Consider the following 25,879-nt stretch of genomic DNA (forward strand, 5'->3'; position numbering starts at 1 on the left):
CAATGAAGCTCATGCAGTGTTGTGTGCACTGGATTATTACAGTAGAGGAGGAACCGTGAAAGGAAATGTAACAAACACTAACACAAGAGTCATTGAACTTTCCATTACCATGAGTGTCTGCTTCAAACCCACACAAGAATCTGTGACGCTGAGGACTGGACCCACCCAAGGACTGGACGATGACTATTCAGTAAGTATCAGTAAGTTAAAGTGTGCTTTGGATAAAGGAAGGGGTCAAAAAGAGGTGGGGACGCGTCATCCATTGTTACAGTTCACAGATTGGAACAAACATATTATTAGTGTGTAAGGTTGGAAACAATGAGAGGGTTCATGTTTAGGATCTTTATTACATGTAATGTTAGATGTTCTTCCTGCTACGTGACTGTCTGTGTTTTCTTATGTTGTAAGAGCTATGAGACAACTTTGAAATGTCATCAGAACAGAAATGTGATTAACTCTGCTCTTTGCCTGATGAGGTTTCATCAGTAGGTGGCAGTGTTGCTTCTTTTACATGGCTGTTATTTGTCAGTATGATGATTAATAGTAGAAGAAGAAGTAGAAGAAGAAGAAGAAGAAGAAGAAGAAGAAGAAGATGAAGATGAAGATGATACATGGCTTGTCCTGGAAAAGTTTGTGTTGGGCATGTTTCATGCGTTCTGGAGACAAACTAATGCAATGGTTGTGAAGCTCATGGTGAGGATCATCTCATCTGTTGTGAGAGTTACATATAAGATATGTCAGAATTTAGGAGCAAAGTTGCCCCCATATCTTGTTCTGGAGTTAATCTTAGTAAATTTGTCTGTCACTGTGCACATTTTGCAATCATACTTAAAACGTGCACAAACACAAGTCTAAGGAACATAAGTCTAAGGAAACAGCTGTACTGCTGTCCTGTTTTCTTAACTGCAAAGATAAGTTTATGTCTCAATGAAGTCTTTATTCTTATAGCTTATGTGTTTATTTATTTATTTTCAGAATTTAAAAAATACACAAGAAAAATGAACAAGAAAAAAAAGTTTAAATATCACAAATTAATTAAAAACGTAGAATTAAAGGATACATAAAGCGATTTATATTAATAATAAAATAAACAAAAAAATTATACTAAAGTAACCTTAATATAAATACAGTTATTACAACAACAAAATCAAGAAGTTGAAAATATGACTGGCTATTCTTCATACGCAGTAAACAAACAATCTGATTAATCTGTCTTGTGCTTTATCCTAATACAGAGATGTCCAAATATTTAAATTTAGATGTTATGAACAAAGTTAAAAATGTTTTACTTCTTGTTTTCTACTTGGGTGGCTCTTCCAAAAACAGGTCAGTCACAGCAGAGATGTAAAACTAGAATCAAGCTGAGGAAACGTTCTGTTTCTGCAGGTCCTGATTCAGGTGACTCTGCTGTGACATCATCATCATCATCATCATGGAGGCAGGTAAGAGTTGACGCCCATGATGATTTCTTCCTCTCCTTCCTTCATGTGTCTTCACCAAATTTCAGAGATCTGGTTTTACTTTAGCATGAGGAACAGCTCCCTCTTCCTGTCGTGTGCAGTAAAATATTATGGATATAAAGCTGGAAAACAAAGAGAAGTGAAAAACTTTTATTCATCTACACAATTAGTGTTTTCACAGAATGATATAAAAAGTAAAAGAGATCAAATAACACAGTCGAAGTGAAATTACTCATGTTGCACTTTTAGAAATTGATAGTTTCTCTATTTTTAGAGTTTTGTCCATTTTCTTAAAATATAAACATGTAAAGATCCTCTGATTCTATCTAAACTTGGCCTTTTTGAAGTATTTAAGAGGGAATATTTTAAACGCCTCCTCTCGTCGTTCTGCATCTATTAATGTGTGTTATAATCTGGCTTCATGATCTTATTTATGCTAATTAAACAGAGGTATCTGAGGCCTTTTGTATTTGTATTCCATCAGGAATCAAAAAACAAAGCAGGAGGAAAGAGCGGAGAGCGTCTGGATATCTGTTTTCTGTCCCACCACCAGAGGGCAGCAGAGGCTCAGGAGAATCTGTGCTGCTGTGATTTCTGCTCCTTAAAGAAGCTCATGGTTAAGGTCACGGTGCTGATGCTGATGCTGATGGATCCTGACAGCTGAGTGTGTTTTCTGTTACACGTGTGTCTCTATGTGCAGATATCTATGAGTAAGAAGCTGTAACGCAGCTCTGAGTTCAGCTGAACGAGAGTGAGGTCTCTTTTTAACAGCACGCACTCAGACAGCATTATGTGTAAGTGATCTAATGATAGAACACACACACACACACACATCAACACTACAACACACACACACACAGCTCAACTTTATAACACACACACACACACACACACATACACACACACACAGACACACAGACACACCGTATAACACACCTGACAGGACGCTAGTTTACTACACTGACTGCACTCCCTGATTGCTGGATTAGAGCAGATTAAAGCTAATTTGGGATTAATGGAGATTTACAGCAGGTGTGCAAGGTGAACCCGATCACTCTCCTCTCCCATGTTAGAGCCGGAGCTTCAGTAAGATGATATGACACTGCTTTTTTTTTCTAAATGTTCTTTTTAATGACTCTTTTATTGATTCAATTCAGATTATAAGACCTCATTCTGATTCAAATGGATCTTTAAAGGAGCTCCAGAAATACCCTGACCTGATTCCTTTAATCAGCTGAGCGTCCCGCTAATGTCTGACCTGATGTGTGAGTGTGAGTCTTCAGGAAGCACTGTGCTGCCTTCAGGTCACCATCAGAGCATGGAGTCAACAAATTAAAGTAAACTTTATTTAAACAGATGCTTTCAGACAAGCAAAAGTGAGACTGATGCACACCGAAACAACAAAAAGGTTAAAGAGATGAGAAGACAGGAGGATACAAATACAACCATAGAAAGTGAAATAAAAATTCAATTTTAAAAGAGCATGCAAAATAAATTAAATAACAAAAATAATAACTGTAGAATGACTCAAAACACATATATAAATGATATTAAAAATAATCTAAAAAATGAAATATAATGATAGTAATAATAGTAATAATAATAAAAATGTAATAATAATAATAATAATAATGATAATAATAGTACTAATAATCATACATTTTATTTATTTAAAACACAGTAACAATATACTTTATACCAAGGATACGAATCCTAGACTGTATAACTAATGGACATAGTATCTGTGACGTCACCTGTCTGTTCCTGAGCGCTGTTTGGAAGCCAATCGTTGGCGGGAGCTAGATTGGAAATGCAGAACTCAACCTAACTTCTGTCAAGCTACAATGAGGTAAAGAGCTTGGCTTTGAGCCTCCTCGCCAACAGGTACAGTGTTCCGGCCTCTCAGTCAAGTCAGCCATTCCCTTATTTGGGCAAAACTCATCATCTTAATATATTCTGAACCAGTGTTATCAATAAATTCAGCCCCGTACAGTGTGTCCCGACCATGTTTCAGGACTCTGAAGGAGAGTGGTCTGACGTTGCTCCAGTTTAAGCCTCACCAATAATTAAACTTAGGAGTGATTTAAAGACTTGTTTCATTACTTCTACAGCAGGACATGTCTCAGCCCTTGGTTATATGTTTGAGCTTTAACCCTGGACATTACAACACGACCTCTCAGGTCATGCAACGAGAACCTGCTGCTGACAACGTCCTCGAATCTTTAATTTAAGGTGATTTAAAAACTCTTTTAACGTGGCTTTTAGATAATCTTCCACCTTTTATCACTTGTTTGTTCTTCTGATATGTTCTCAGTCTCCAGCCTTGTACTGTTATGACTTTAATCTCTTAATATCACAACTTATTCCAGGTGTAGTAGTACGCAGGTTTACTCTCTCCCTCAGAAAGAATACTCAACATAAATAGCATCCGTATATTTGTGCTCTTGGTGGGAAGCTGCAACAATCAAAGCCTGCAGCTAAAACACCAGACCGGTCACAGCAAGAGGTCAAAGATCATGGAGGAGGTGTCAGCAGAAGGCTGAAGAGGTCAAGGAGGAAGCTACAAGAATAAACTCCAGTCAGTTTGAGGAGCTTCAGTCTTTATGAGCTTTGTTTTTTAATTCCACTTTTAATCAGGGTAAAGAGGTGGGCTTTGAGCCTCCTCACAAACAGCTGCAGTGTTCCTGTCTGTCAGTCAAGTCAGCTGTGTCTCTCATAATGGAAAACTCGCAATTTTAATATCTTCTGAACTGTCACGTTATGAAAAAAACCTCCTGTACAGTGTGTGCTGAAAGAGAAATGAGCTATCCAGATTAAACTTGTTTTTTGTACCAGACTGTAAACATGTTTATTTCTGCTGTAAAGATCGGCTTTTTAAATGGGTGTGTATGTGGTTTCCGGTACTTCCGGAGCCAGCCTCAAGTGGACACTTGATGAACTGCAGTTTGTAACACTTTCACACTGGCTTCAATTCTCGCGGCCAGAGGTTCCTGCTTGACTGCAATGCATTTATCAAAGTTCGCTTACATACACATTTGAATTTGACATCTCCCCTCCAATCAGATTCATGTTCTTTGTGACATCATGCTGCATTCATGTGCTACTCGGATGGTCCCAGTTTCACAGTTGAGAAGCCGATCTTCTCACTTTAGCATGCTCACGTGTTTTCAATTTGGAAAGCCTGGTTTAACATTACCTGACCGTTTAATTTAGGTGGGATGCTGATAAATGCTTTTCTTCATTTGTGATTTGATTGATTAGTATTTGATTGATTGATACTTGATTTGATACCACACAAAAGTTATAAAATAACATTGCTAATTAGTCTATGTCACTAATGTAGATACAATATTACAAATCATATTGAAGCAAAACATTGCTGGCCCATTCTTGCCCAAGTTTCCAAGTTGATGTTCTGACTTGAGCATGTTCTCCTGCATTTTCTGACATAAAAACTCATCTCCCCGATGTGTTCAACACCACGTGAATGCAGCATAAGGGCTGTTTGATACTTGATTCTGATTAGTTAATATGATCTTGCAACAGTCTGTGAATTCTCAACAGCACAGGAGCAGCTCTAATCTAAGTGGCAACCTCCAGCCGCCTCCAGAAGCTAAAGCGGAAGTGTTGAAAAGTGCAGTTTCTTGAGTGTCCACTTGAGGCTGGCTCTGGAAGTACCGGAAACCACATACACACCAATTCAAAAAAGCTGATCTTTACAGCAGAAATAAACATGTTTACAGTCTGGTACAAAAAATGACTGTAGTCTGGATAGATCATTTCTCGATTGGCACACACTGTATGGGGGGTGAATCTTTTAATAACGAATCAATTTCAAAGATATTAAGATTACCAGTTTTTAGTCAGAGGCACAGCTGACTTGATTGACAGGTGGGAACACTGTAGCTGTTGGAGAGGAGGCTCAAAGCCCGCCTCTTTACCTCACACTAACTCAACAGACATTAGGTTGAGTTCAGCATTTCCAATATGGCTCCCGCCGACAATTGGCTTCAAAACAACGCTTCAGAAACAGACGGGTGACGTCACGGATACTACGTCCATTATTTATACAGTCTATGCTCTAATCACAGACTCAGGCGGACTAACTTTAGTCATGTCACTCTGCAGGAAGATGTCGGGTAATTTGAAGATAGGATGGGTAAAAAAGAAACATTTGAGACAGTATTTATGAGGCAACCTGAATCAAACTTTTTTTTGTCCTTGTTTGAAACTCACCCAGAGCAAAGATCAGAAAGTCACACTCACTGAACTCTGCTGATAAAGAAGTAGTCCTACTACAAAGGTTTCTGGGAAATGAAGTTGAGAAGCTTTTTTCCAGCTTGCAGTCTGAAATCGTTGTTACCATTTTAAGTACCTACTGCAGGAAAATAAAAGTACACTGTGATGTGAGTTTGTTTGTCTTTAGAGATATTTCTAACTTTGCTGTATTGTCCTCTTCTCCTCCACAGAAGCAGGAATAGCTCCGTGTGGCTGACCTGTTTACGGAGATGTGGTTCTCTGGGTTTTCAGAGGCTCGTGAGAGCTCCACAGTCTCAGCTGTGACTCCACAGCAGCTGGATGAGAGCAGGGTCACCTCACCGCCACCAGATGGTGCCAAAGTGAAGCGGGTTCAACAAGGAAGAGCGGAGAAAGAAGGCATTTTTATGAAGCTGGACATCATAAAGCGAGGAAACCTTTCAAATAAAATACGAATTAAAGTCTAATGTGGATATTTGTAAACGATAAGTGAGAAGTATAGCACCTCGAAGTATTACTTTATTTAAAAAAAAAAGGAAAAACATGTAGATTGAATTTGTGCCATAAAATTCAGGGTAGAGTTTCACAACATTGAATAAACACTCAAACATTGGAATTGTAACTTTTCGTCCACTTTTTTAGTCATTTTATCTTTATTAAGTTCATACAGTTAATACAGTCACGGCAGTATTCCTCTGTTGAACCTTGGTGTCTTTTTAAATGCTTTCAAATATTTTTTAACTTTTACAAACGAAACAAAAATGTAAAAATGAGTTTTAACCCAAATCTATAACGTGACAGTTCATTTTAAAGTCGCACTGTGACTCAATAAATGACACACAAAAATTCCCCTGTGGCATTTAAGTGAACAGGCTAAGAAACAAAAGTTATACCACTGACAGTATTAGACAAGAATGATGATTTTCTTATATGGTTTATATTCAGTTATCAATTTAAAGGGTGAAAAGTTCCTCAAATGCAGATGTAAATGTCAAGCTCCTGCAACGTTTTTTACTTCTTTTAAAAAGACCAAAATTAAGATTTCAGAAATGTAAAACTTCCTGAGGTTCATTTATTTCATTGAAAATGAATTAGGCTACTTAAGCTTTGTACCAAATAATGATGTTTTTTGTTTGAATAAAAGAAAAGAAAGTTTTAGAAAATAACGTGTATGGAGGACATTTTATTGGAACTCTAAGTAATGACAACATAGTGGCAACAGCACAGAAATCAAGTTTTAAATGTTGTAAACAAGACAAATTAATTTACTTTGTATAACACAGAGATAATTCAAAGTGCATCAACAAATATAGAGAAAAGGGAAGAGGATATTACAAAAATCAATGACGATAAAAACATCAACACAAGACACTTTAAAATCGGAATAATGATGAAATTGTTTATTTATTTATTTTCAAGGAAATAAAACTTGACAGGGGTTTTATCATATTTCATTAAATTCTAAAAAAACAACAACATCCTGCCTGAATTGATTTGATAACAGCAGAATAAGTCGGTCTTTTATTTTGTAAATCTGGCAGCGGATGTGTGATACGTATGTAAAAATGCGTCTTGACTGTGGTCAACTAATCCAAGTGTCAGTGTAGAGACCCACACAACAGCAGGTCGCGACGTCTCTGTCAACTCCAGGAGTAAAAACCAGGATCTGGACCCAGGCTTCAGGAAGACTGAGACCATCCACGGGGACTCTTTGTGAAATTAAACCTTTTATTTTCTTCTCCGGAAGGCGACAAGTGGCACTTTGGAACGCAGAGAGGAGAAAAGGATTTGTGGAGAATATTAAAGGCTTTCCTGTTTCCCAAGTCTCCGCTGCTCACCTGAACATGGCTTCAACGACCTGTACGCGGTTCACCGATGAGTACCAGCTGTACGAGGAGCTGGGGAAGTGAGTTACCTTCAGTTTTATCAAAAACACAGAGAGGGTGAAGCTTTATTACCCCTGCTTTTACTTTCAGTGATTAGATCTGTTGCAGCGACCTCCGGTCCGCCTACCTGTCCGCACCTTGCGCGCGTCTGCAGAGCGTCGCGAGATCTGTCATTCAAAGAAATCCTCATATTTTCTCACAGTTTGTCTTTAATGAAAGCAAAAGCGTTGAGGAGATGCTAACAAACTCTCGCAATCCCTCCTGTTTATCTCAACTTTCTGAATCTGCACCCCCCCTCTCCGTTAACGCCCAATGCGCCTTTTTAAGAAAGGAGACAGTCTCCAAATTAAGTTCAATAACTGAGAGGAGACATTGTTGATATCTTTGCAAAGCATGCCGAATATTTATGTGGCATGTGATGATTAACCAACATCATGATTTATGCTTCTACTACCGCGTAAACACGGAGACGAGCCAGGCAAGTGAAAACAAGCAGAAAGTGAACACAGTTTGGTTTGTCGCGCAAACAGCGTCTCTCAGTCCGCTGCAGAAACTTCGCATGATTACTGAGTTTAAAGTAAAAAAAAATTTAAGAAAACTTCACTGAGAGCACAAGAGAGCACACTGAATTCCTTTTAGCAGGGGTGATTTTCTTAAGAATCACAATTAATGCTCCAGCTTCACCTCTGGCTGTATGGAAACAAGTATAAACAAGCCGACATTTGAATGGAATTTGGTGCGAGTGTCATTTGAAGAGCAGCAGGTCAGCAAGGAGTCTCTCTCCACACCTGTGATGGCTCTCTCAGGAAATTGGGAGCAAGAATGTGTCAAATAATCCAACATACCAGTTTAAAAGTGTACTTCCTTTAAATAGAAACACCATTATGTGGAGTAGAAGTGATGCCGAATTATTACATTTTGCGTTATAATTCAGCAGTACTCATAATTCATGCCCTTGCAAGCTTATTCCTCTGGCAGCGTGCCAGGCAAGTAAAAACATGCAGAAATGTGGATGGAGTTTGGTGTGAGTGTCAGAAGCAGCAAAGACATGCAGGGATTCCCCCTTTTAGATTTGACTCTGGGCTCTGTTATCAACATTATGTGTATAAGGAACTGATTTAATGTAATTGGAGCTGTGCTTGCACGTTCTGATATGTGAATGGTCATAGAAAACATCTCATTCAAATTGAATGCATGTTTTACTCCCCAGTTTTTTACGTTCTGTGCAAGTTGTAAAGTCCAGATTAAAGCAATGTCTCATTTTTACATGGATGGTCTGCATGTAGCCCCTGTAAGGCGTGGCTCTCCTCGCTTGCTTGGCTTTAGATAAAATAACAAAGCTAGTTTGAGTAGATATCAATCACAAACTTATCAGACATCTAGGTTTATTGGGAAATCGATCACAGGAGTGTACTCTGCCCAGATAGCGACCTTACTTCATCAGCCATTCCTCGCATCGACTGAAAAGCAAAGATTACATCACTCATTGCCTAACTGTGTCTTCAGGAATGTTGCTAAAAGCAGGTTGGAGTCTGAGGAACAAAGTCTGAGGAGAAAGACTTCCTGCTGTGCCACCTGAAGGTTTAGTGAATGTGTACCACAAAGAGACTCCCATAGCAGTTTAGATTCTGGGTGTTCTGGCAGCCTGTTTAGCAGAAAGTGAGTGTCAGGAGGAAGTGTCGGTGCATTTTTTCATTCTTTAGAGACGTATACATTCAGTTACTTGCACTGTGTGGCTATATGTGGAGCATTTACGAAAGCTAATCAGTGCAAGTCATAAGATGTGTTTTGAACTGTGTTTGTTCGACATCATTGAAGGGATCCGTGCAAGAATGCAAGATTTATCTTAAGAGTGAAAATGTGTTTCGTGTCTCCATTCATAAAAGAACATGTTTTCAGCACCAGGGTTGTCACGATACTAGAATTTGAATTTAAATGTGAGTAAAATCAAGCAATATTGATACATGTTAAGATAAAACAGCAGCAAACATTGAACTCCAGGGTACACAAACAAACACAATCCTCCCTCCTGCTGCTAAAGAAATTGTATTGAAAGACATTTTGATGGTAAAAACTATCATGCATCACAGGAGCTTCTTGTCCTCTAAGGCCACCATACTTTCACTAACAGGAGGGGTGAGCAGTGCATTGATATCTTATTTGCTTGCTTCAAACTTCACTCATTCACCCCTTACTATGATTATTGTAGAATAAATATCAAATTTCCAGAAAAAAAACAGACTTTTTAAAAAGTTTTTATTTATATAATAGAATAAAATTCAGGTCTCCTCTGCAACTTCCTCATGTTTTGTTGATCACTCCTCTTTCTGTCAGGACTCTGCAGGTGTGCAGAGAGTGGGCTTGTTTGACAGCTCCTTGCTTTACCTGTTCAGGGCAGGATTCTTTTCATTTACAACAGATGTGAATCCTTTCAAAATAAAACAGACCCTCACTCACTCAGCTGTTTTAAAATGCTGCAGTATGTTACATTTAGAAAGAAGCATCCATGAACACATGTGAGGGGAAAGAAGAGGAGACCTGCAGTACTCAGAAACTCCTGCATGAAGTATTTAATTTTAAACTCACATTTGTTCTGCTCCTGTTTGCCAATTAGTAAGTCTCTCTTTGAATGTAGTGCCAAATCACAACCAATGTGAGCAAACACTCAGCAACAAGTTCATGCCAGTCCTTAAATATCAGGAGTCTACCAAACACCCACTCATACAATATTTACCTGACATGTGCCTGCTGTTCAGAAATGTCATCAGTCAGCAGACCTGACATAATTACTTTTACTTCATCTCAATGAACTCAAAACTATTGATCTACATCAGAAATTAGGAAAACAGTGTAAATCTGTAAATTGATTTATTGAGATCCTCTACAGACACAATGTCTCACTCTGTGGCATTTTTAGACCACAAAAAAACAAAACAAATTTTTTTAGTTTTATACAAGAATATGTGGGCACAGCCTGCAGCGAGCTTTTAGTTTCACATTGGTTTCTCTCTGAGTCACTCCAGACATTAGCATTAATTAGCACCAGTCTCTATGATCTATGTGAAGTTTGTCATTTGAAACAGTAAAAGTGACCCTCAGTGCGGCTAACATGAGAAGCTGCCAGCTCAGTGATTGTTTTCTGCTCTAAGCTGATGAGAATGAGGAAGGAGGGTCCACAGAGGAGATCACAAATGATCCGATGGCCAAATTCCACCGGATCCATGTCCAGTCAATCTCCGATCTGTCATAACACCAGATCTGATAGGTTTCTATTCTAGTCAATGTGTTAACTTCCACTGGATCAGCTCTGTTGCGTTCCGGCAGGTCAGAGCCCTCCAGATCAGATACGCAAGACTTCTATTTTTGCTTGATGCCGGAGCATGACGCATCAATCTCAACAGAGCAGATGGAGCGGGACAGGAAGTCAGGCACCAAAACAAAATGATAACATCCGGTTAATTTTCAGAATAAAACACTCTGTGTTATCAACAGATCGTATTTCACTTAACTACAACAACAAACCGTAATGATGAGCGGAGCCAGGCCTGGAGTCAACAGGTCAGAGGTTACATGACTCCAGCTGTCCGGCGGTCCTGCTCCGTGCTGCATTCTGAACAACGCAGCCAGTAGGTGTTGACGGACAAGAGAGAGCGGAGCCAGACGGCAGTGGATCAGAGACCGACCGGACATGGATGTGGGGGAAGTCCCGGGTTAGCTTGATGGTCTGAAGCACTAGATATAGTCTTGTGGAAGACAAGAAGAGTGCAAGAAACACAGGCGGAGGAGAACAAAACACACAAAAGAAGGATTTAAGGATTTATTTGTCTGCATGTGCGTAGTTAGCACACAGGATATAAATGACTACTTGCAGAGATCTCACAGGAGGCCGGCAGGAGAAAGTCGGGATGTTTGCGTTCACACATGTAACCAACCCTGAAATATTCTGTGATTTTCAGGAGTGTGGTGCATGTGTGAATGAGGCTCTGAGCATGTTTTTTGGAGAGTGTGATTATTGTTTGCATGTTTGGATTTAATCTTACCATCTTCTCCAACTCTTCCTCAGGGAGCTTTCTCTGTGGTGAGACGCTGCATGAAGATCTCCACGGGGCAGGAATACGCCGCCAAAATAATCAACACCAAGAAGCTGTCGGCTCGAGGTGAGTGCTCGTTCTTTAACTTTAAAACGCTGCCGTCATACATCAACACTCAAAGCCATGACAGGAGGTCAAACAGGGACTTCTGACAGCACACACTTCTTCTCACGCCTCTCCCTCTGATGTCAGGAGTCGAAGTCAATGGTCGCATTCAACCTCAGCTTTTTAAATTCTCTTTCACTTTCCATTACTTCCCCTTTTTTGAAACTCCTTTCATCAAAGTGGCACCGACATGAAGGGGGCCGGCAGCTCCTTTTGTGACTCACTCTCTGATATGAGCTGTACATGACTCACAGCGCTGTCTTTCACATTCAAACATGAGCCAGTGAACGCACCGTGCTCAGAGTTTTTCCTGTCGTGCATGTGTTCGGCACAAAGTCTTTTATCTCTCCCTCTGTACCTGTTTTTATTCGCTCCATCATGATCTGTGCAGCGTGGGCCGCTGCCTGGATGTTGTGCTGCTGATTGATCATCGCACAAAACCCTAATGGGCTGACGGGGGAGCTCACAAAAACACACACAAAAACACAAGAGGAGACAGGCAAGGGAAGGCACACAGCCGCGGTGACAGATGTTGGAGTCTCGTGGGGGAAGCAGGGGATTCCTCACAGCGTCAATGACAAACAAAAAAAGGGGTACACTGAAACAAATGGAGGAAGAGAGCACTCGTTTACTTTATACAACAGCTTCTCTGTTCATTCACAAAGCTTAAAGAGAGAGCTATTTCCGTATGTAACTATTGTAGTTGCTGCAGAGGTTAGGAGAAAACATGAGCGATGAAAGGAGGAGGGAGAGAGAGGGGGGAGAGAGAGGAGGGAGGGGAGAGAGAGGGAGAGAGGGGGAGAGACAGGAGGGAGAGAGAGGGAGAGAGGGGAGAGAGGGGGAGAGAGAGGGAGGAGGAGGAGGGAGAAGGGAGGAGGAGGGAGGAGAAGGAGGGGAGAGAGAGGGGAGGGAGAGAGGGGGAGAGAGGGAGAGAGAGAGAGAGAGAGAGAGACAAGAGAGAGAGAGAGAGAGAGAGAGAGACAAGAGAGACAGAGAGAGAGATGTTTATAGAAGGACTCCATGATTGATTCCACACTGGGATTGCTTTGGCTGAATGCCCCGGCCGAGCGCGAGCCGCTCTCACCTGAAGGAGAAAATGAGGGTGAAATGGAAACATGAGATGAAGTAGAGGTGTGTGTGTGTCCGTGTCCGTGTCCGTGTCCGTGTCCGTGTCCGTGTGTGTGTGTGTGTGTGTGTGTGTGTGTGTGTGTGTGTGTGTGTGTGAGTGTGTGTGTGAGTGTGTGTGTGTGTGTGTGTGTGTGTAAGAGAGAGGTTGTGAGCGTGTTCATCATCAAAGTAGCTCTGGTCTTTGTAGAAGCTGAAGGCCAACTTTTCAGAAAACAGGAAATGCAAACATTAATCCTACTCTTTAAAAACATGCTCAGAGCCTCATTCACACATGAAACACTCTCCTGCAAATCACAGAAACTTTCAGGGTTAACCACAGTTTGATTGATGCGTTGTTATCGTGAAGGTTTCCGGAGGATCCTTCAATTAAAAACTTCACAGCTCTGTTTGTTTCTTAATCTCAAAGTGTGTGATAGTCAGATGAAGAAAATAAACTTTCAGAGTTTAAGGTATGTGAACACAATTAGCTCTCAGTTGGAAGAGAAACCAAAAGTTATCTAAAGTACACTCGTACTGATCCTCGACCTTTGACCCACTCTACAAATGTTATCAAACAAATGTAGTTTTACTGTGTTGACCCAAACGGCAACCTCCGGTCTTAAAATATGAAGCCCATACACAGAAACCACATACACACCAATTCAAAGAAGACGATCTTTGCAGCAGAAATAAACATGTTTACAGCCTGGTACAAAAAATGAGTGTAGTCTGGATAACTCATTTCTCCATCAACACACTGTACGGGGGTGAATTTTTTCATAATGCAGCAGTTTCAAAGATATTAGAATTACGAGTTTTCCATTATGAGAGGCACAGCTGACTTAATTGACAGGAGGGAACACTGTAGCTGTTGGCGAGGAGGCTCAAAGCCCACCTGTTTACCTCACACTAGCTCGACAGAAGTTGAGTTCAGCATTTCCAAAATGGCTGCCGCCAATGATTGGCTTCAAAACAGGGCTTCAGAAACAGACGGGAGATGTCACGAATACTACGTCCATTATTTATACAGTCTATGTGTTGACCTTGCTGCTCTGTGGTCACCACCTTCAACTCGTTAGCCACATGATCACACACCAGCTCACCTCCGGTTATAAACACTAGCCTCCCACGGTATTGACCAACATCCCAAAGAATGAGACATTATGAGTCAGAAAGTTGTAAAAAAGGAACCTATGTTTTTTTTTAATTTCTGATTCATTTCAAGCTAAAAATTGTCACATTACAGCATCTTAACACATCACTGTGGTTTTCACACAACAGAAGTGCAGGCCGATCTGCCCCCAGGCTGACAGATACAGTCCAGTCCTGATGATATTAAAGCAGGCGGGCTGAATTGAAGGTCACGTTCAGTGAAGGGAAACCCCTGGGTCACAGCCAGCTCTGCCGCTGCTGCGTGAGGAGAAATCCTAAACAGGAAGCTCCATCCCATCAGAGAGGTTTAATGCTGCTGTAAAAGCTGGCGTCACTCCAAACACAGAGCGAGGGCTTCCAGGGATCATCGATGTGACTGCAGCACAGCAGAGCGTTTGAATCCAGCAGGAGGAAGAGTTTGTGATGGCATGGAGGGCTCAGTATTCATCCACATCAACACTCTGAGTATTTAAAGTGAACTTTTATCAGTTTATGGATCCTGTGCACATGATTCTATGTCGTTAGAAAATCTGCCAAATCCCAACAAATCTTATCTGAAGACTCTAACAAACAGAGCAGGTCTAGACCATACAAACAGACAAACTTCCTTTAACAGGCAGAAACCTCCAGCAGGACCAGACTCATGTTAGACACACATCTGCTGAGACCATGTTGGAGAGAGGGATAGAGGGAGATGAAGAGAGAGAGGTGATAGTGGTGAGACGGATTGTAGTAGTTGTAGCAGCTGGAGTCTGGCATGTCCACAGCAGCACAGATCCAGAGGAACCTATGAGACAAGGGAGCTCAGGGACTCCAGAAAGGTCTATGGTTAGTAACTTTTTGAAGGACGTGACAGGCCAGATTTAGTAGATTTTGCTGTTTTATTTACAATTTCTATAGAAGAGATTCACAGTGAGGGATAAATCAGGAGAGGTTTTTTGGCCTTAGGTAGACATGCACCAAGGGGCTACAGATTGGAGTCAAGTCCAGCTCTTTGCCTTTGTGCACGAGGCTCCTGTGCTCCAAAGTGACTCCTTTTCTTCTTATTTCAAATGAACAAGGTGTTTTAGAACAATTTTTTTGACACACATTGTAGTCCTTTTCCTGAATCCTCTCCTTCAGACTATCGTTCCTTACCCCGGAATGAGCGTAGAGCGTGTAAAGCATTCTCCAGATGTCTGTTCTGGACGTGTGCACTCTGATGGCACCACGCGCGTATGTTTGGAGGGAAACTAGGACAGCGGTTGAACACAGACCCAGCGATGCTTGGACTCAGCCGAGTGGAAATGATCACTTGACAAACCCACCATGCTGTGGAAAAGCCGGCCTCGGTTCAGGAGACGGACCATTCTGTTGTTTTGTTTTTTTCTCTCCTCAGCCTCTGGAAAATACCTGAGGCCCCAGCCGCTCACCATGAGCTCTCCATTCCCATGGAAACAAAAGAGATGGAGAGCTAAATATAGCCTGTGGGGTAATATAGGCGTTGAAGTATGTTATAGTCTTGCTGCTGTTAATTGTTCAACTGCACGACAATGTCGGTGTCACTGAATCACTCAGCTCGGACACATTTAACCGAACAATGAGCAGTCATCATTTATTCATTGAAAAGAGGCTGCAAGTTAAAACAGAACCTAACTGTGGCTCCACATCTCAGAGCTTTGTGTGTCAGCTGTAAGCCGGCCACAGAGTCGACGACCTGACCTCTCACCCCAAGGTTTATTTGGAGACCTGTGTCAGCTGTGGCCATGGCTTCACGATTAAAACTGTTTCACTCAGGAATCCAGATAAAAAAGGAAATCAGCCAGGCTGGGAACGGAAATGTGTCGCCTGGAAAACAAAGCCAGAGAAAAGATTTTTAGTCCGATAATATGTGAAAAAATCAACATGATATAAATCCTTTAAAGCGAGGGAGCAGACGTAGAAACCTCGATCTGTGGAGCTTTAAATGAGCCGTGATGAAATGTTAAGATAAGGATGTGTGATCATGTCTCCTTTCTTTATTACAAAGCTCCACAGCATATACACTAAACCTCTATAGTCCTCTGTGCACATACAAACAGGTCTACAGTGCATCTGAATACAGTATCACCAGCTGGTCTGTGTGTGTGTGTGTGTGTGTCTGTATGTGCGTGTGTGTGCCAGCGGTTGGCTTAGCAGCTAATGTCAGGGGCTCAACACGCCATTTACACAACACGCTGCTAAGACCAGACATGAAAGAGAGGGATCAAGAGATATATATATATATATAGTGTGTGTGTGTGTGTGTGTTTGTGTGTGTGTGTGTGTGTGTGTGTGTGTGTGTGTGTGTGTGTGTGTGTGTGATCCAAATGGTCTCTGTGTGTGTCTCAGCCTCCAGGCCTCCCTGACCCACATGGCCCCGCGTCTTGTATGACCAGCGAGCTGTTGAAACAAGCAGAAGTGATGACTCATCACGCCCTCGGAGGACGTCCTCGAGCCTCTGTCATCGTTTAAGTAGTCGCCGCTCTCTCAGGCAGAAAGCGTCCTCTGATCTAATTGCTTCCTTCAAACACTGCGGGCCCACTGCACTTCAATATTTTACAACATTTTAATCTCATGTCTCTATTTATTATGAAATCCCTCGCTGCATACTCTCTGCACGGGGATACAGCGGATTTTATGACTCGGTTTCCCTTTAATGAGCCGGACATAGAAGTCATTCAGATATCGCTTTGTCATTTCAAACATGACACAACAAGTTATAATAATAAAGTATTTCTGTGATGAAGTAAATAGATTCTTTTACAGGTCTGGATTAAGTTTGATGCAGAGCCTGATATAAATAACCATTAGGGCCTGTTTCCACTAACAGTGTTTCTACCGCCTGCGACGTCCCTTTCAAAGCGCAGTGACTCTGAAGTCTTCTTTAAATCATTTGGATGCTTCCACTTTACTTTTATATGAAGAATTAAGCAACACGTGAAAATTGATGAAACAGTTGGTTTCAGTATTCCCGCCCCTTCTCAAATTTGATTGGTCGGTGATGGAGGAGTGACAGTAAGGAGCGCAGCAGTGTTCCAAAAGCTTTGAGAATGTGATACTTTTTTCAAAAAGTGATCAAGAAGATTATATTTGGCTTGTAATATCTTAGCATAAGACTCATCTCCCTCTATCCCTCTCTCCAACTCGGTCCCAGCAGATACCTGTCTAACAGGAGTCTGGTTCTGCTCGAGGTTTATGCCTGTTCAAGGAAGTGCCAGACTCCAGCTGCTACAACTACTACAATCCATCTCACCACTGTCACCTCTCTCTCTTCATCTCCCTCTATCCCTCTCTCCAACATGGTCTCAGCAGATGTGTGTCTAACATGAGTCTGGTCCTGCTGGAGGTTTCTGCCTGTTAAAGGAAGTTTGTTCTTGCCACTGTAACTTGCAAAGTGTTGCAAAGTGCTCTGCTCATGGTGGATTAAGATGAGATCAGACTGAGTCCTGTCTGTAAGATGGGACTGGATCTTACCCTGTCTTGATCTTGGGTCTTTGTTAATGATAGAACATAGAGTACGGTCTAACCCAGTCTAATAAAAATCTATGGATTGATTTTTGGGTTTTGATTGTTTGAGTTTTTTTGCAGTGCACAGATGATATGTGAAACATATCATCACATAGAAAGGATTTATCATCGTCACCCTCGCAAGTCGGCCCCAGAATAACTAGTCGGTTAAACTAATTGGTTTACCTGCAGACTCTGTGATCCTGTGTTTACTTGTGTTAAATTAATTATGCTCTTTTGGATTGTTTTCTTATCTTAAGACTCGTCTGTTGGTCAGAATTAAAATTTCAGTTTAAAAACTTGGAGATTTGTCACCTCAGAGCACCCCTAATAGGCGCTGGTAGTAATAGCCTGACTGCACTTTGTATTTTTGTTTATCTAACACTCTTAATTCCATTATAACAACATTGAACACTGCACACTAATTTCATCTTGCAGGCCTGCTGCATGTAGTGACTGTGTGAGGCAGCTCCTGTCTCCGCCTGTTAGTTGTCTTGAGCGTAAACATATTTGTAAGTTGTTCCTGTAAAACTGAGAGTATAAATATTTGAATCGCAGCTCTACTACATCCTGTTGTTGACGACATGACTGTGTGTTCAGCAGAGCAGAAAGCTGTCGACATTTCTGCTCTGAAAACTCCCGACTCCGCTGAAAACCTCATGTTCCCCGTCTGCTGCTCGGAGCGAGTTTCACCAGAGAACAGATGGAGTTTTGTGTTCATGTCTTTTCTTTGTTTTTCTTTTAAACGAGTGTAAAACCTGAGCGTGTTAAACTCTCTGTGATAGATTCAGCTGAGACAAACGCCTCCAGAGCCGCTTTGAAGGAGAGTCCATATTAAATCGATCCAAAGACGGAAACATTGGGGGAGACTTTCTGCAGAGCTGAGCAGTGATGCAATGACAGTTCCTCTTGTATATTTGTCTCAATTTACCCAAGACTCCGTCTTCTTGTAAGAGATGCACAGCTGCTCGCGGCAGGCTAAAAATATCTCATTAGAGCGATGCGAGAGTGAAAAAAATACAGAAATCAGGCTGCCATGTTATAGAGCAACTGTCAGCGGGAGCGGAGGACTCCCCGGCTCTCTGGCAGAAGGTTTTTTCAACTCTGCTCGTCTAATTTCCTCATCAATCAAATGGCAAGAGGAAGACTTATCACTCTGGGCTTTCTCTTTAAATTAATTTTATTTCCACTTCAGATCAAGAGTAACAGCTATCAGGCTGAAGAGGAGGAAGATACCTGAGAGAGTAATGAGAAAATCAACAGCATGAAATATGCATGGCAATGTAAACTCATGCTGCAGAGGTCATCGGATAAATAACAAATACATACAGCCGGCACCTTCTCCATGTAGTGTTATTATTATGATGCATTTCACCAAAGATTTGATGCTCAGATGACGGACAGCTGGAGTAGGTATCTGATGATGAAACACAATGGCGGATGCTAAGCTGATTTGTCTGCTGCTATCAGCCGCTCAATCAAAGCCCACAGGAGGCCCCTCATCAATACTGATAAGCTGTGTTGTCTCTTCTTTGGTGGAATAATAACACTGCATGGATTTCTGTGGATTAGTGTCTCTGCCTCTCTGAAGTCGAGCCTTTGTTTGATGAGGAGGAAGAATAAAGAGCCTCTTCTCTGTCTGTCAATAAGTTCAGCGTGTGAGCTTTTTATACTTGTCTGAAGTGAGATATGGAAATTTAGAATTTCAAATAAGGACCTGTGTGAAGTCATTTGAGTGTAATTATTTTATTCTTAAACAGGGCACAGTTTCTAAATTAGTACTACAACAAGCAGCTAGTTTGAAGTCGGCTCGTCAGTGGCAGTGGAGTTAAATGCTCCTGGACTTTAGAAGTTGCCTCCATCTTGCTATGTTTTTTTTAGGTGTTGCTTTAGGGACGCTGTTGGCCAAACTCTCAGCAGAGATAAAGATGAAGATGTTTCACCCCCCTGAAACTCAGCCCCTGATAACGATCACCCATCAGTTTCTGAAGCAGAGTTTTGAAGTTATCGTTGGCAGTTGTCATATTGAAAAAAGCTGACTCAACCCAACTTTCGTTTGACCAAACATGAGGCAAAGAGGGGGGGGTGAGGCGGGCCTTTAGCCTCCTTGTAATTACAGGTTAGTTGTAGCTGAAAGTAAAAAGCTTTGTCAGGTCTGTCCTCAAGAGGAGAAGAAAACTACTTTTACAATGTATGTTTTTTGAATGGAGGTGGGATCGTAGACTGTATAAATAATGGACGTAGTATCCGTGACGTCACCCATCTATTTCTGAAAACTTGTAATGTTAATATCTTCGAAATTTCCACTTTAGAAAAAATTCACCCCCTGTACAGTGTGTGCCGAGAGAGAAATTAGCTTTCTAGACTACACTCGTTTTTTTCTACAGGCTGTAAACATGTTTATTTCTACTGTCAAGATCGTCTTTCTTAAATGGGTGTGTATGTGGTAGATGGTGCCTTTGGAGCCAGCCTCAAGTGGACACTCGAGGAACTGCAGTTTCAATACCAATTCTGCATCGGCTTCATATTTTGAGACCGGATGTTGCTGCTTGGTCTGCACACACATGAAAAGTAATCTCAATGATGTAACCATCTAAATATAGACTATTTAATCGTCTGCAAATAATTTAGTCATGAATTTAGATTTTTGTCACATTTTTGCACACACATGGCTAAATGGTACAAAGATAACTGCTACGGTAATGAAATGGGCTATAATGATTTTAATGTAATGCTTTTGGTTGACTGTACCTTTTTAAGTGCCTATTATCAGAAAGGATCCCAACAGAGAGAGAACTCCTTGTCAAAGATGAAGACAGTTTTTGTCTCAATGCCCCTAAAAGCCTCTATACTCCATTTCCTTTCCTGTCATGGCATGAAGTTCATTTTGTTCTTACAAATCAGCATCCTGAGGTAGATATTTGGCATCTTTGAGAATTGTTTCTCAATAAACTCAGAGAAATCAGTTCATTCTATGCTCATACCTCCCTGCTCTGCTAGGTTTCAGTCAGCATGTGGCCTGAGGGAGTGTGGTGTCTTTATGAGAAACCCACAGACTCTGGTTAACAGGTCATAAACGTGGCAGTGGTCAGCCTCAAGTAACAGGAAGTAGCAGTAATATTAACTTAAGGCAGTTCCTGAAGAAGAGGCCGACATGTCAGACAGGTCTCGTTTGGACTGAAGACCTCTAACACCCAGGACTCGACAGTCAGTCATGAAGTAGGAGATGATCCAGCAGCCTTCACTCCTCGTCTTTCATTAGTGTCGTCCTCCCAGGTGTTGCCTCTCTTCATCTCTTTGAAACACGTGATAAACTGGAGTATTCCCTTTGGGCTTCATTCTAAATCCTCATTTAGCCAAGTAGGCCAAGCACTCGAGGGGCAGACTGCCTGCTTTAATTAGAGCCTCTTTGTCTGTCAGACAATCTGGAGACGGCATCTTCCTGGACCGCTCTCCTCCTCTGCCTTAATAAACCCATCCTGGGAGCAGGAGGTCAAACTCTCTGAGGCTGCTCTCCGTCCCTTTTTATTTGCAGGGAGGATGCTCTTCTTCTTCACGGCTCTGATCTCTGATCTTTGTTTTCACCACATGTTCCCCGCAGAGATTAGGTGTGAATGTGTTGATGACCTGCGGGAGCTTTGGTCCCAGAACTCTTCACAACACCTTCATTTGTATAATATATTCATGTTATGCTGCTCCAACCGACGACTCGGTCCATCACGGGAGTTTCCTCGTTGGAGCTGTCCTTGAATTTAAAACAGGGTCTTTTCAGATCCTTGTCAGATCCATAGAGCCAAAAGCATCAGAAGAACAGATTCCCTGAATGAAATACAGACATGTTCTCTAATTGAAGCTTTGAAAGCACGAAACGTCAACAGCACAACTTGGACTACAGTAACATTAAGTCTGTGTCAGCAGCATGACAAAGGAAGAAGACACTGAGATGTCAAAAAGTTTAGTTTCTCATAGTTCTGGTCTGTGAACGGTCTGATTTATCGTCACAACAACATACTGAACACTCCTTGTTACACGTTGAACACATTTGTGGTTCACTGTGCCACATTAACAGGATTTATTTACCCCATTAAAACTCTGTTAACAACATCACACATCCTAGCTTTAGTTAAGCGTGTCCACAGAGTCTTTGTCTTCATGTTAGACTTGTGTTGTTAAAACAGCATCAGGAGGTTTCTCCTGTAGTAATTAATGCTCATGACTTCAGGCGTACAGTTTCCTGCAGTTGCCTCACGTCTCAGGAGGAAACTATGAGGACTGTGTGAGGGAAACGCCTCCTCTAATGTTTGGACAGCTCATGCGTATCGGTCACTAACAGCAGAAACATTCAGAAACGTGAGGCGTTGATTCCTCCAGAGATACTTTTGGCCTGAATCCTGTTTTGTCTGCTTGCTTCGCTCCCTTCAGTTTGTTTTCTCTCTCACTCTGGGTGGATGAAATCAGGGATTGTATCATTCAAAGGTCTGAGTCATGGTTTTATCAGCAATCCACGGCAAAAAAAGAAGAATATGCTGTGCTTCAGGGAGGACATTATGGGTTTGTGATTGTTAACAAAAACCCTTCGATGTAATAAAGTGTGCAGCTGTCATGTTTACGCCTAGTTTTCAGCCTTATCACACGTATCATATCAATCCCAGAACCTATTGGCTGTCATCTGACAACAATATCTGCCTCTGGTAATGATGATCATCAGTGCTTTATGAGCCAGCTCTTAGCGATAAATAAGCAAAGCCCAAATGAGCAACTTGAGAAGTAGGAATGCTGTTCAGATCAGAAGTGACCCACTCTTCCCCAAGTAGCTTTGATTATCAGTTTGTGGTGAGTCTCAGTTTCGCTGTAAACAGGAAGTCCCAAAGAAGCTTCACTCTGGCTTCCTTCAGCAGTATGAACCTGAAACAGAAACTTGTAATTAACGGGTCTTAGGTTTGCTGAAATAACAACATCATGATGCAGATTAGTCAAAAATCAAAAGTCAAACTTTGTCAGGTCTGTCCTCAAGAGGAGAAGAAAACTACTTTTACAATATTTGTTTGTTGAATGGAGGTGGGATCCATAATTTCTGATGCGTTCCAGGAAGTCAGGAAATCTGAACGCTGATTGTCTTAAGTGACACAGCATCAAGCAGATTTGTGTCTCAGTGTAAATGTTTGATCTAGAACAGATTGTTAGCTAGTCTTCATGCAGATATCTATTCATAGAGAGAAAGAAATCATCAGATTAACAACCATGGGATATCACTACGCTGGATTGTGTTCCTCCTGCTTTTGCTCTCCATACAGACTCTTTTTTCTGGGGAGAATGGACTCTGTTTTGATGAAGTTCATTTATATCGACTCACAAAGAGCAAATCAAACAGGATTTGAGAATTACTTTACTCTTCCTAACATTTGAAACCTGACCCAAAAACAGAGACACACACCTCTCTATGAATTTCCGTGAACACTGGATTAACCTCAAACAAAACCGTGAATGTAGCATGAATCCAAGTGGATGAAAACGTCTTATCTAAACTCTGTTATCCAACAAAGTGTGTTCAATGGTCTCAGAACAAAGGCATCCTCTGCTCAGAGTGAATATAAAGCAGAGATTACGAGCACACTGGCATTGTGGAGAGGAGAAAGAGGTACTCAGAAGTAAGAAGAATTCAAACAGACAGAGGTTAATGAGGTTTGTCTGCATGTTTTTTTTCAAAGCGATATAAAAGGTGACGGGTTAAAAGGACAAAGAAAGAGAGGAAACATGGAGGAAGGTTAGAGTGTGAGATTATTAAGTGTTTCAGAGCTGATGAAAGGAGCACTGATGCCAGCCGAGAGGAATAATCGATGTGTCGGAGTTAAAGGAAGTTAGGAGAGGATGAATAGAGGAAAGTTATCTCTGCCCCAATTTTGAGGCTGCATCCTTCAAAAGATGCAGTCATCTGAATTGTTCTTTATTTTTCATAAATCATCCTTGAATCAAAACGTAGCCACTAAGAATCAAACAGGATCATCTTAGGGAGACATTTCCACACAGAGTCAAGTATGTCCTGTTAATGTGTCCTTCTATATTCAACAAAAACTCAGTATTTGACTTGATTTTAATCAAATTGAAGCTCTTTTTGTTATGAATGCCATCTTTGGAAGCTCTCATTCACACATTAAATTACCTTTTTTACTACCACTCTGGATGTGGCACTGTTTAAAACCCCCTCATCCCTCTTTCATCCCTCCTCTTTCTCTTGGCTTTGACGTCAGCCTCCAGCTCCCAGTCTGTGTTAAGACTTGGCTCCAGAAGTTTCTTGGCTTTATTTTTATTTCAGTCATCAATATTGTGGTTGGAGACGAGGGGGGAAATCTCCCTGAACAGATGGTCACTTTGCACTGACACTGCAGGCTCACGCTGGACTTCCTCTGAAACTCAAGGACTCCTCTGGCTCTTCTTCTGTGGTGGAGACATGAAAACACAGAGCGAAGTGGAGCATGGACCCAGAACACACATTTGAGTTTGTCAGGGTTTCTCCGGGGAATTCATTTGGCAGAGCTGATGAAGCAGTTGGTTTGTCACGTCTCTGAAACGGTTACGTTCAAAGACAGCGGAAGAAACTGTGAAATATCTCCACCTGAAGAAATAATTGCAAAGTGAGAAAAAAACATGCAACTTTCCTGCTTGCTACTTATCCTGCAGCGTCAAGTGATCTCACTGTAAAATAGTAAGAGTTTTGGGGTTTTTAGTGGCCTCTCCTCTCGATCCTGAGGTGTCAGGTGGTCAGCAAACTCAATCTGAGCCGTCATAATTCTGACTTTTTACGCGTTTACTTCTATTGTTCTATATTTTGTCTTCATATTCAGACTTGCCTCTTGTGTACAGAGTTCAAGGCGTGAATGTTGTGGACATCTAAAAAGCAGCGCTTGCAGCTTATCGGCTAAAGCTGCGTCTCACTCATAGACTGTATAAATAATGGACGTAGTATCCGTGATGTCCCCCATCTGTTTCTGAAGCTCTGCTTTGAAGCCAATCGTCGGCAGGAGCCATATTGGAAATGCTGAACTCAACCCAACATAGTGTGACGTAAAGAGGCGGCTTTGAGCCTCATAGCCAACAGCTACAGTGTTCCTGCCTCTCAGTCAAGTCAGTCATGTCATTAAATGCGCAAAACTCGTAATCTTGATATCTTCTGAACTGTAGTGATATGGAAAAAAACCTCCCCCCCCGTACAGTGTGTGCCGAGAGAGGTATTAGCTCTTCAGACCTAAGCCGTTTTTTGTACCAGGCTGTAAACATGATTATTTCTGCTGCAAAAGGTCGGCTTTTTTTAAATAGGTGTTTATGTGGTTTACGTTACTTCCGGAGGCAGCCCCAATTGGACACTCAAAGAACTGCAGTTTTTAACACTTCTGCATTGGCTTCAATTCTGGTGGCCGGAGGTTGCCGCTTAGTTTTGACATCATAATTCAAAGATGGACTGAGATGCATGCTCCTTGCACATTTTAATAGCTGTTGTTACTGCGATCACTGAAAGTCACAAGATTACAGGGTCACTCTTTAAACCGAAGCACCCGCTTCAAGAGATGCAGAGTGCGACCAGTAAGCAAGGTATTTGTTTGTCAAGAGGCAAGGACAGACCTTTGACGGTGTGAGAATTGACCCATTTTAGTGTGAACACAAAGGGGAGAAATGTAAGGATTTTTAAACAAAACAATGCTCAGCTGTTACTACATCTACAGTCGATTTTACACTCCTCTCTTCTCCTGAGTCTCGTGTCTTTTAAAGGTTAAAGCTCATCATTTAGAAACACACCAAGTCTTTATGAAACACTTTCTTCTCTCTGCATCGGAGTCTGGTTTCGATCACAGCTGCTGGAGAGAAAGATAATTGAGGTTGTGTCACAGATTAAAACGCCTCCACTTCAGGGTGACTCAGATCTATAAATTGACTCAATGAGCTGCAGATGAGGAATGTGTGTATGTGTGTGTGTGTTTTTTTTCCTCTGTGTGTCTGTGTGCGAGATTTAAACCGTCCTCTGTCTGAGTCCAAGTTGTTACACATTAGCTGTAAATCAGTGTCACTGGTGACAATCTGTTGAACAAATGAGACAAAGAAGAGCTCATCCAGAGGAGTGTGAGTAAGAGCATGAAGACCTACTTATTATTTCAGTAGTTCTAAATGTCAAAAGTCAAGCTTTGTCAGGTCTGTCCTCAAGAGGAGAAGAAAACTACTTTTACAATGTTTGTTTGTTGAATGGAGGTCTATGAAAGAGGATTAGAGACACAGATGTTTTTTTTAGGTCTGACCTTCTTCAAGGAATGTTCCATTTGTTCTC

At 41.5% G+C, this 25,879-nt stretch overlaps 1 protein-coding gene and 1 long non-coding RNA gene across 9 annotated transcripts in view; both read left to right on the plus strand.

Moving 5' to 3' along the window:
• The first annotated feature begins 563 nt into the window (after positions 1-563).
• Positions 564-6,339, plus strand: LOC117807446. 3 transcript variants are annotated; one of them, XR_004629971.1, is made up of 5 exons: positions 564-693; positions 1,387-1,442; positions 1,945-2,082; positions 2,161-2,254; positions 5,930-6,339. It is a non-coding gene; the product is annotated as an uncharacterized LOC117807446 (long non-coding RNA). The 3 variants fall into 3 exon arrangements; XR_004629970.1 differs by lacking the exon at positions 2,161-2,254 and having other exon boundaries at positions 1,945-2,142; XR_004629969.1 differs by lacking the exon at positions 2,161-2,254 and having other exon boundaries at positions 1,945-2,124.
• A 948-nt stretch (positions 6,340-7,287) lies between these two features.
• camk2d1 (calcium/calmodulin-dependent protein kinase (CaM kinase) II delta 1) overlaps positions 7,288-25,879 on the plus strand; it is a 100,605-nt gene continuing 82,013 nt past the window's right edge. For 3 of the 6 annotated variants that reach the window (XM_034676656.1, XM_034676655.1, XM_034676660.1), the window contains exons 1-2: positions 7,289-7,622; positions 11,665-11,760. In XM_034676656.1, coding sequence (XP_034532547.1) covers positions 7,562-7,622; positions 11,665-11,760 — 157 coding nt within the window. In that variant the 5' untranslated portion in view covers positions 7,289-7,561. Of the gene's footprint in view, positions 7,623-11,664; positions 11,761-25,879 lie in introns of all 6 variants that reach the window. The other 3 variants (XM_034676659.1, XM_034676658.1, XM_034676657.1) reach the window with 2 other exon arrangements.

Source organism: Notolabrus celidotus, chromosome 23 (assembly GCF_009762535.1).
Source record: "Notolabrus celidotus isolate fNotCel1 chromosome 23, fNotCel1.pri, whole genome shotgun sequence".
Taxonomy (NCBI): Eukaryota; Metazoa; Chordata; class Actinopteri; order Labriformes; family Labridae; genus Notolabrus; species Notolabrus celidotus.